General features: G+C 46.4%; 1 protein-coding gene across 1 annotated transcript in view; it reads left to right on the top strand.

Moving 5' to 3' along the window:
* Positions 1-12,172, top strand: part of LOC308698736 (uncharacterized protein) — a gene marked incomplete at its 3' end in the record, with an annotated part of 27,479 nt that continues 15,307 nt past the window's right edge. Inside the window, exons 1-6 of the mRNA XM_081378995.1 lie at positions 1-170; positions 726-797; positions 866-986; positions 3,553-3,652; positions 9,425-9,547; positions 10,020-10,136. Coding sequence (XP_081235121.1) covers positions 122-170; positions 726-797; positions 866-986; positions 3,553-3,652; positions 9,425-9,547; positions 10,020-10,136 — 582 coding nt within the window. The 5' untranslated portion in view covers positions 1-121. The remainder of the gene's footprint in view (positions 171-725; positions 798-865; positions 987-3,552; positions 3,653-9,424; positions 9,548-10,019; positions 10,137-12,172) is intronic.

A 12,172-nucleotide genomic window follows, 5' to 3' on the forward strand; every position in this document is an offset into this window, starting at 1 on the left:
ATGGACTTAACATGGCGGACACTCCCGCACCGACTCCGGCTCTTACTCTCTCTCTGTCGCGCTGCAGGAGCAGTGTGTTATAAAGTTCCCGGAGGAGTGTGTGTGCAAACACGGGCGTCAGATGAGAGAGCGTGACGCGCTGAAGATGAGCGGCGCGCGCGCAGGTGCAGGTGAGCCACAAGTGCTTGTGTTCGAGTCTGTCGAGCTGATCAGCCGTGACTGTACCGCTCTCTCCTCGGGTCGCCGTATATCAGACCGTGTAATGAGTGTGTGTGTTGGTGTGTGTCGCTCCGCGGTGTTTCTGCTCGAGTGAAGATGAGCCTCTAACACCAGGAGAGAGAGAGTTATGTAGAACACCATAATCTAAATCATACTTTGGTCAATAATGGTGATGACATAAGCCAAAACTCAGAAGTATGACATACTAAGTCATAATTATTGGATTTAAAGAGTCAAAATGATCACATAAGAAGTTGAAATTATGTGAAAGTTGACATTATGACATTCCAAGTTATTAAAAAGTAGATAACTATGGCTTTTTATGTGATAATTGACTTTGTCAATTTACATTTTTTGTGAATTTGACTTCATCTCATAAACATGACTTGGGTATGTCATAACTTCACCTTTTTGTCATAACTGTTTTGCAAACGCGTGTTTCTCCCCTGTGTTGTGGAGATGGGCTTCAGTGTGTGTGTGTGTGTGTGTGTGTGTGTGTGTTTCAGGGGTCCTGGGTCCTTCATCCCCGTCCCGTCCCTCAGAGCACGTGCTGAACTCTGGCGCGGTCGTGTTCCCCGGTAAGAGCCGCCGGATCATCTGTGTGTGTGTGTGACCGAGTGTGTGTCTCACCAGTGTGTGTGTGCAGGTGTGTTTGACCAGCACGGCTGTCCTCTGGTCCTGTTCCCCGCTGAGGCGCAGTGTAAACTCTCAGAGCTGAGCAGAGAGGAGGTGTCTCACTTCATACACTACTGTCTGCGCCTGCACAGGTAACACACACACACACACACACACACACACACACACTTCATACACTACTGTCTGCGCCTGCACAGGTAACACACACACACACACACACACACACACACACACACACACACTTCATACACTACTGTCTGCGCCTGCACGGGTAACACACACACACACACACACACACACACACACACACACACACACACACACACACACACTTCATACACTACTGTCTGCGCCTACACAGGTAACACACACACACACACACACTTCATACACTACTGTCTGCGCCTGCACAGGTAACACACACACACACACACACACACACACACACACACACACACACACACACACACACACACACACACACACTTCATAGACTACTGTCTGTGCCTGCACAGGTAAAAAAGCACACACACACTTTTCATACACTACTGTCTACACAACACACACACACACACACTTTTCATACACTACTGTCTGCACCTGCACAGGTAACACACACACACACACACACACACACACACACACACACACACACACACACACACACACACACACACACACACACACACACACACTTCATACACCACTACTGTCTGCACAGGTAACACACACACACACACACACACACACACACACACACACAGGAACCAGGTGAACCTGGTGTGATCCTGACGTGTGTGTGTGTGTGTGTGTGACTCTCCTGGTGTGGAACAGAAGAGATGTTTTGAAGAATGTCCAAGCTGCTCTTATCCATAAACACAGATGTGTGGTGAATCACTCTGAGCTCCACAACAGCATCATACACTTCTAATGCAGCATCTGTCCCGTTTAGTGTGTTCTCTGATAGTGTGTGTAGTGTGTGTCAGTGGTGTTTAATGTGTGTGTGTGTGTGTGTGTAGTGTGTGTGTCAGTGGTGTTTAATGTGTGTGTGTGTGTCAGTGGTGTTTAGTGTGTTTGTGTGTGTGTGTGTCAGTGGTGTTTAATGTGTGTGTGTAGTGTGTGTGTCAGTGGTGTTTAACGTGTGTGTGTGTAGTGTGTGTCAGTGGTGTTTAACGTGTGTGTGTGTGTGTGTGTAGTGTGTGTCAGTGGTGTTTAGTGTGTGTGTGTGTGTGTGTGTCAGTAGTGTTTAGTGTGTGTGTGTGTGTGTCAGTGGTGTTTAGTGTGTTTGTGTGTGTGTGTCAGTGGTGTTTAATGTGTGTGTGTAGTGTGTGTGTCAGTGGTGTTTAACGTGTGTGTGTAGTGTGTGTGTGTCAGTGGTGTTTAGTGTGTTTGTGTGTGTGTCAGTGGTGTTTAATGTGTGTGTGTCAGTGGTGTTTAGAGGGTTTGTGTGTGTGTCAGTGGTGTTTAATGTGTGTGTGTGTGTCAGTGGTGTTTAGTGTGTTTGTGTGTGTGTGTGTGTGTCAGTGGTGTTTAATGTGTGTGTGTAGTGTGTGTGTCAGTGGTGTTTAACGTGTGTGTGTAGTGTGTGTGTGTCAGTGGTGTTTAGTGTGTTTGTGTGTGTGTCAGTGGTGTTTAATGTGTGTGTGTGTGTCAGTGGTGTTTAGAGTGTTTGTGTGTGTGTGTGTGTGTGTGTAGTGTGTGTGTCAGTGGTGTTTAATGTGTGTGTGTGTGTCAGTGGTGTTTAGTGTGTTTGTGTGTGTGTGTGTGTGTCAGTGGTGTTTAATGTGTGTGTGTAGTGTGTGTGTCAGTGGTGTTTAACGTGTGTGTGTAGTGTGTGTGTGTCAGTGGTGTTTAGTGTGTTTGTGTGTGTGTCAGTGGTGTTTAATGTGTGTGTGTGTGTCAGTGGTGTTTAGAGTGTTTGTGTGTGTGTCAGTGGTGTTTAATGTGTGTGTGTAGTGTGTGTCAGTGGTGTTTAGAGTGTTTGTGTGTGTGTCGGTGTTTAATGTGTGTGTGTAGTGTGTGTGTCAGTGGTGTTTAACGTGTGTGTGTGTAGTGTGTGTCAGTGGTGTTTAATGTGTGTGTGTGTGTGTCAGTGGTGTTTAGTGTGTTTGTGTGTGTGTGTCAGTGGTGTTTAGTGTGTTTGTGTGTGTGTGTCAGTGGTGTTTAGAGTGTTTGTGTGTGTGTGTCAGTGGTGTTTAATGTGTGTGTGTAGTGTGTGTGTCAGTGGTGTTTAACGTGTGTGTGTGTGTAGTGTGTGTCAGTGGTGTTTAATGTGTGTGTGGCTCAGACCTGTAGGACTGTGTCTTCTGTGGAACACATGCTTCAGATGCTTTCAGCTGACATGGGCGCAACCTTCTTCAGAATGACATACTTTATGTTCCACAGAAGAGTCATACGTCATCATGGTGAAAGTGTTTAGAGTCTTAATATATTCATGACTTATTGTTGCATTTATCAGGTTAGAGCGATAATATAATAGTGATATATCCCAGCAGAGCTGCACATATGAGTTATTATAACTGAGAGCTGCTGCTGGTCTTCATGATCACTACATGCTTCTATTGTGTGACGTGAAGCAGCTCGGACTTCCTTCCTCGACCTCTTGTTTCAGTGTCTTTATTTTTGGTGAACTTGCCCTTAAAACCACATGACTGTGTGTGTGTGTGTGTGTGTGTGTGTGTGTGTGTGTGTGTGCAGTATCCGGGGTGAGGGTGGTCTGCTGTCTGTGGCGGTTGATCTGAGACGAGCTGATCTCGCCATCACTCGCTTCATCACTGAGACTCTTCTGCTGCTGGAGGTATTCAACACTACACTATCACTACACCATCATTACTCCATCACTCCATCTGTCCATCATTACTCTCCTCCATCATTACTCTCCTCCATCATTACTACTCCATCTCCTCCATGCTCCTTTATCTTTACTCCTCCATCACTCCATCTGTCATCACTCCTCTTCCATCATTACTCCTCCATCACTCCATCTGTCCATCATTACTCTCCTCCATCATTACTCCATCTCCTCCATGCTCCTTTATCTTTACTCCTCCATCACTCCATCTGTCATCACTCCTCTTCCATCATTACTCCTCCATCACTCCATCTGTCCATCATTACTCCTCCATCACTCCATCTGTCCATCATTACTCCTCCATTACTCCTCCATCACTCCATCTGTCATCACTCCATCTGTCATCACTCCATCTGTCATCACTCCTCCATCATTACTCCTCCATCACTCCATCTGTCATCACTCCATCTGTCATCACTCCTCCATCATTACTCCTCCATCATTACTCCTCCATCATTACTCCTCCATCATTACTCCTCCATCATTACTCCTCCATCACTCCATCTGTCATCACTCCTCCTCCATCATTACTCCTCCATCACTCCATCTGTCATCACTCCTCCATCACTCCATCTGTCATCACTCCATCTGTCATCACTCCTCCTCCATGACTCCTCCTCCATGACTCCTCCTCCATGACTCCTCCTCCATGACTCCTCCTCCATCACTCCATCTGTCCATCATTACTCCTCCATCTGTCCATCATTACTCCTCCATCTGTCCATCATTACTCCTCCATCACTCCATCTGTCATCACTCCTCTTCCATCACTCCATCTGTCCATCATTACTCCTCCATTACTCTTCCATCACTCCATCTGTCATCACTCCTCCTCCATCATTACTCCTCCATCACTCCATCTGTCATCACTCCATCTGTCATCACTCCTCCATCATTACTCCTCCATCACTCCATCTGTCATCACTTCATCTGTCATCACTCCATCTGTCCATCATTACTCCTCCATTACTCTTCCATCACTCCATCTGTCATCACTCCTCCTCCATCATTACTCCTCCATCACTCCATCTGTCATCACTCCATCTGTCATCACTCCTCCATCATTACTCCTCCATCACTCCATCTGTCATCACTTCATCTGTCATCACTTCATCTGTCATCACTCCATCTGTCATCACTCCATCTGTCATCACTCCATCTGTCATCACTCCTCCATCACTCCATCTGTCATCACTCCTCCTCCATCACTCCTCTTCCATCACTCCATCTGTCCATCATTACTCCTCCATTACTCTTCCATCACTCCATCTGTCGTCACTCCATCTGTCCTCCATCACTCCTCCTCCATCATTACTCCTCCATCACTCCATCTGTCATCACTCCTCCATCACTCCATCTGTCATCACTCCTCCATCACTCCATCTGTCATCACTCCTCCTCCATCACTCCTCCTCCATCACTCCTCCTCCATCACTCCTCCTGTCCATCATTACTCCTCCATTACTCTTCCATCACTCCTCCTCCATCACTCCTCCTCCATCACTCCTCCTGTTCATCATTACTCCTCCATCACTCCTCCTCCATCACTCCTCCTCCATCACTCCATCTGTCATCACTCCTCCTCAATACTCCTCCATCACTCCTCCTCCCTGAATCCTCCTCCACCACTCCATCTGTCCATCATTACTCCTCCATTACTCTTCCATCACTCCTCCTCCATCACTCCTCCTCCATCACTCCTCCTCCATCACTCCTCCTCCATCACTCCTCCTGTCCATCACTCCTCCTCCATCACTCCTCCTCCATCACTCCTCCTCCATCACTCCTCCTCCATCACTCCTCCTCCATCACTCCTCCTCCATCACTCCTCCTGTCCATCATTACTCCTCCATTACTCCTCCTCCATCATTACTCCTCCTCCAGCATCACTCCTCCTCCATCACTCCTCCTCCATCACTCCTCCTCCATCACTTCTCCTCATCACTCCTCCATCACTCCTCCTCCCTGAAATCCTCCTCCACCACTCCATCTGTCCATCATTACTCCTCCATTACTCTTCCATCACTCCTCCTCCATCACTCCTCCTCCATCACTCCTCCTCCATCACTCCTCCTCCATCACTCCTCCTCCATCACTCCATCTGTCATCACTCCTCCTCATCACTCCTCCATCACTCCTCCTCCCTGAATCCTCCTCCACCACTCCATCTGTCCATCATTACTCCTCCATCTGTCCATCATTACTCCTCCATCTGTCCATCTGTCCATCATTACTCCATTATCATTACTCATCCACTCCATCTGTCCATCATTACTCCATCTCCTTCATTACTCCTCCATATTACGCCTCCTCCATATTACGCCTCCTCCATATTACGCCTCCTCCATATTACGCCTCCTCCATATTACGCCGCCTCCATATTACGCCGCCTCCATATTACGCCGCCTCCATATTACGCCGCCTCCATATTACGCCGCCTCCATATTACGCCGCCGCCGCCTCCATATCACGTCTCCATATTACGCCTCCTCCATATTACGCCGCCTCCATATTACGCCTCCTCCATATCACGTCTCCATATTACGCCGCCTCCATATTACGCCGCCTCCATATTACGCCTCCTCCATATCACGCCTCCTCCATATCACGCCTCCTCCATATTACGCCGCCTCCATATTACGCCGCCTCCATATTACGCCGCCTCCATATTACGCCGCCTCCATATTACGCCGCCTCCATATTACGCCGCCTCCATATTACGCCGCCTCCATATTACGCCGCCTCCATATTACGCCGCCGCCGCCTCCATATCACGTCTCCATATTACGCCTCCTCCATATTACGCCGCCTCCATATTACGCCTCCTCCATATCACGTCTCCATATTACGCCGCCTCCATATTACGCCGCCTCCATATTACGCCGCCTCCATATCACGCCTCCTCCATATTACGCCGCCTCCATATTACGCCGCCTCCATATTACGCCGCCTCCATATTACGCCGCCTCCATATTACGCCGCCTCCATATTACGCCGCCTCCATATTACGCCGCCTCCATATTACGCCGCCTCCATATTACGCCGCCTCCATATTACGCCGCCTCCATATTACGCCGCCTCCATATTACGCCGCCTCCATATTACGCCGCCTCCATATCACGCCGCCTCCATATTACGCCGCCTCCATATTACGCCGCCTCCATATCACGCCGCCTCCATATTACGCCGCCTCCATATTACGCCGCCTCCATATTACGCCGCCTCCATATTACGCCGCCTCCATATTACGCCGCCTCCATATTACGCCGCCTCCATATTACGCCGCCTCCATATCATTACTCCATATCACGCCTCCATCTCCATTATCATTACTACATTTCATTACTCCTCCATTACTACCATTACTACATCTCTTCACCTGTGCAGCAGGAAGTGCAGTGTTTCCCACACAGACTAATTCGTGGCGGTGCGCCACAGAATCAACACCGGCCGCCACATATTGCGTTTCGTTACCAAAAAAAAAAACGTTATTTAAAACACGCAGCGTATTCATTCAGCTGCATCTCCTTTCCCTGCTCTCCCTCCGTCTCTCTGTCACTCACGCGTCTCTCTCAAGCGATTTTTTTTTTTTTGTCTCGCCAAAGCCTTATTTGATCGGTGAGTGATGTACATGACTGCAGCGCTTGCGATAGGGCGCATATTACTGAAAGAATGAGCAGAGAGAGAGGCCCGGTGGCGCGCGCCCTCACCATCTTCAAACTGTCTTGCTCTCTCTCGCTCCCTCGCGCATATTAATCAAAATTAATTGAGAATTGACACGATGGTAAAATATCGGAAGACCGAAGTTTCACATGAAGCATTCGGGTATTTTTTTCCTGAATTACTGCTGGGTGTTGTGCTAAAAAAAAAAAAAGACATTGTCTTATCTTCTCTGAAAGGCGTTCTGTCCATTCAGCTGACATGAAAAACACTTTCAATAAACTAAACTAAACCTATCCAATGATGAAATGTTTTCTGTGTTGACAAATCTTGTGCGATGTCCTAACTGCCGGGATAATCACACAATGCCTACAAGTCCGCTAATGACACGTCCGATTCGCGAACTAATGACTCCTTTGAACCGATTCAATCAAAACAATCTTTTAGTTTAGACTGTTTGCGGTAAATGCAGTTGGGTTGTCGAGGTCAAAACTCTTAATAAGCTGTGAATCAAATAAACTTACTATAAATAATGTTGTCATTTTTTACTCTTACACTGAATTTTTGGATTTTGTGAAGGTGTGAATCATTTTTGATTAATATTTAATATAATAAAGTTCTGTGTAACAGATTATTAACGGAGATTATTGACCCCCCCCTCAATATGAGTGTTTACTGTTTGAAAGTCAACATTTAGATTATTTGACGTAAAATGCATTAGATAGTCACTTAGGAATAAAACACAGCGTGGTTCATGATAAAAAAAAAAAGTGACTTTACAGTTCGGAAAATAGGAAAATAGCAAACCCCCTGGCACCTGAGAACTCTGGTCTACACAGAGGAAAGCCCTGTCTAGTCTATTCCCCAGTGCGGGTTGTGTCGAGACGAGCGTTAGTCTGGTTGATGGGGAAAAATATGAAAAAGTTGCAGTAAACGCGTTAAGAATCCACACAACGGAGGACTCTTATCCTGCAGTGCAGAGCTGAGGAGGAACTGATGACGGGACGGTTTGATCTTCGGCTGACAAATCAGAGGAAAGGGGCGTTTCATTCCCGCCCACGTGTAGAAATCGAATATTCAAGCTGTTTATTAATTCTACATCAGAACGAAAAATGAAAAATGAAGCTGAATTCTTGTTTTTCGTTTTTTTTGAAAAAATGAAAAATCGAAAAAGGAACCATTTTCTCATTTTTCTACTTTCAATATTTAATAAAAAACAACCAAACGAATGATACACGCATTAAATCGATTTCCGGTTTCCTTCTATAACACAAGGATAACGAGATTGTTTTTCGTTTTCCGTTTTTTAATATCAAAACAAAAAACGAATAATGGGTTGTTTTTCGTTTTTCTGTTTACTAATGGGTAATTGGGAAACCGGCCGTTTTTTGTTTTTTTTCCCTTTCAAAACGAAAATCCGTTGGCCGCCAAGTGCACGGACCCTGCTGCTGTGTCTGCTTTGGTTTTAGCGACATAATGCTCGAGTAATCCTGAAGACTTTACGCTTTATTAGAGTCAGGACACATCTTTACTATAACTGCACTACATCTACTGTAGTGAAGGAGTGTCGCTGGCAGTGAAGTGAAGACAGCAGCTGACTGAGAGCAGGTGTAGTTCCTGTGTCTGCCAGCAGGGCGGCGCTGAGTTCTGTGTGTCACATGACCGTGGCGGCTGTGATTGGTTTAAAACATGACTGTGAACGAGTCTTGTGAAAGCTCATCTGAAGAGTGTTTCCATCATTGACGTCAAACCCGGCGTGATGCGTCTTCATGTGCCAAGACTTAACATGCAGCGTTACTGGAGCTCAGGCCACTTCACCCGCCGGGACACTGGTTTATCAGAGGGGGATACAAGTGCTGAGTGTATGTCTTCCTGTGAGTGTGTGTGTGTGAGCTCGTCCTCTGAGTGTGTGTAGTTTCCCTGGCGTTGAGGCTGAGGATCACATGATGCTGTGGGTCACATGTCTGATCTCGTCCTGCACACGGGACTCTCAGCAGTGGGAGCGGGCCACAGGGACAGTGATGCGGCGCGCCTGACTGACGTGTGTGTGTGTTGCAGTGTGACCGGAGGATCATCCACTCGGTGTACATCGTTCAGCCCAAGAAGAGAGCCGTGCAGAAGCAGCTGGAGAAACTGCTGAGCTCCGGCGGGTCCAAGCAGCGCCGGCCCGTCCTGTTCAGAGTGAGACACACACACACACACACACACACACACACACACTGCTGTTACTGTAGGCCCGTCCTGTTCAGAGTGAGTTCTGTCTGACCCCTGACCTTTCACCTTCACACACAGACACGTGTGTTACTGTAGGCCCGTCCTCTTCAGAGTACACACACACACACACACACACACACACACACACACACTGCTTCTGCTCATCACAGACACAAGCTTTGATGTATGAACTAACCTTGGTTTCTGAAGACACTGTTCTTTAATAAAAACACTTTATTGAGGGAGAATTAAGCATTTTAGATGCGAGTTTATTTAAATGTCAATATGTACCTGAACTTTTACCAGATGAATCGATATTTGAGATCTTGTGAATCTGAATCATCGTCTCCAGCACTGATGTGAGAGCTGTGTGTGTGTGTGTGTGTGTGTGGCAGTGGTTGGTTAACTCTGATGTCTCTGTGTTCCTGCATGTGAACAGCACATTTTCCTCAAGGAGGTTTTTGAGCTGTCCAACTACATCGACAGAAGCCAGTTACCGTCCAGTCTGGGGGGATACCTCATATACTGCCATCAGAGCTGGGCGGCCTTCGTCAAGGTACGTGTGTGTGTGTGTGTGTGTGTGTGTGTGTGTGTGTGTGTGTTAGGAACCTGTACTGCATTTCTTATACAATTGTTTGCATACAGAAAGGTTTGTGTGGCGTTGTTTTTACGATTATAATCAGAAGATCATCAATGATATTAAGACTAATGAAAGACCCCACCATCATAAACGTGTGCGTGTGTGTATAGGACGATGAGGCCTGATATCTGAATTCATGTGATAGCCTGTGCTCGTCCCTCCAGCCTTTTCAGATCCGAAGCTGCAGAACTGTGTGTGTTGGTCATGTCTGATTCTCTGGCTCAGGATAGATCAGTCACGCCACTGCAGGTCTCATGATCGGCTCGATGGCCTTAGATAACACCGCTGACGCACGCTTCACTTTCCCCAGACCCTCACGGCTTCGGCACTGTTCACTATGTGCATGTTTAATGTGTGTGTGTGACTCAGATGCGTTTCAGTGTATTCATCATGATCCGCTCTATTGTGTGTCGCCCTGGAGAAGCTTCAGAGGACAATCATCTGAAGTCATTAGCAAGTGAAAGACACACACACACACACACACACACACACACACACACACACACACACACAGTCTCCCGTGCTTGTCCTCGCCGCGCTCTCTCTTCAGGGTTTGATCACGCCTAGATCTATAGATCTGATATACAGGCTTATCTGAGCCTCTGTTTGACCTGAGCCCACATGTTTAGGGTTAATCGAGAGCGTTTCTGTTTTCAAAGGACTTTTGTTGCACTTGAACCACGAATACACACAAAATAAATTGAATGGATTCGTTTTGTGGTTGAAGTTTTAAAGTAACAAATCCTTCCCTCGCAGATCAATTAGACCCCTTAGGAATGAATGGAATGCTTCAGTACACATAGAAAACCCTAAAAGTGTTCAATTCAAACTAAAAATGCTCAACTTTACCTCAGAAATGATTTTATGATGTCTACATGTGTATCTGAATGCACACTGAAGATAACTGACTTTAGGACCCAGCGGAACAGCTCGTTTACTCCATATAGAGATCAGATGGAAGACCTGCTCCTAGACACGGCCACAGCACATGTAGTCAGCAGGATCCGGGCCGTATCCAGACCAGATGGAGGACCGGATCTTCAACCAGATGAACCTGGATGATATTCTGAATGTTCTGATCCAGTCTTACTTCTGACCTGTAGTGCTGCCTTAATCATTCACTGTGCGCTTGTTGTCCAGAGGAGAACTGAGCGACTGAGTCTGGGTTCTCCCAAGGTTCTCCATTCTGTCACTGATGGAGTTTTGGTTCCTTCACGGTCGCCTTTTCCCACCTTTGTCGCCATTGGCTTTTGGCTTGCTTAGTTGGGGACATTTAATTTAATATTTAACTTAACATTCAACAATATTATTGAACTTCCCCAGATCTCGGTGTGTTTACACCGCAGGGTCTAGATGAAGTTCGGGTGAACATTTTCCCCCTCAGAAACTCCTGCTCGCGAGGTAGTACTTTTACAAAGTTCAGGAGCTTTCAGGGGTGGGGCTTGGGCGCTGGACATGCTGATTGGTTGAGTTCATGCTGCATTTAATTTGAGCCCCCTTCTGTTGCGGTGCGTGCGGTATCAGTCGTCTGCTATTCCAATCAGCAATGGAGTAAGAAATACGACCAGGAACTGAGCCGGACGATGACATCACGGTTTTCTCCAGTGCATAAATAAATATAATATAATATAATATAATATAATATAATATAATATAATATAATATAATATAATATAATACAAATGCATTTTTAACTACAAAAATGAACCGTCACTGAACTTAAGCTGGACTGAGATGCTATTTGCTTCTAGACACAAACTTTGTTGCATTATTTCCTGCCGTCTCTGTAAAGCTGCTTTGAAACACTGTGTTGTTGAAAGCGCTGTATAAATGAAGCTGACTTGACTATAGAGTTATATGGCCATCTAGTGGCAAGAGTCATGAAATATCATATCATATGATGGTTTTTTTTGGTTGTTTTTTTCCACAAGACACCCAATGTGGTCTGGAAA

This window comes from Scardinius erythrophthalmus (assembly GCF_964197995.2).
Source record: "Scardinius erythrophthalmus genome assembly, chromosome: 11".
Taxonomy (NCBI): domain Eukaryota; kingdom Metazoa; phylum Chordata; class Actinopteri; order Cypriniformes; family Leuciscidae; genus Scardinius; species Scardinius erythrophthalmus.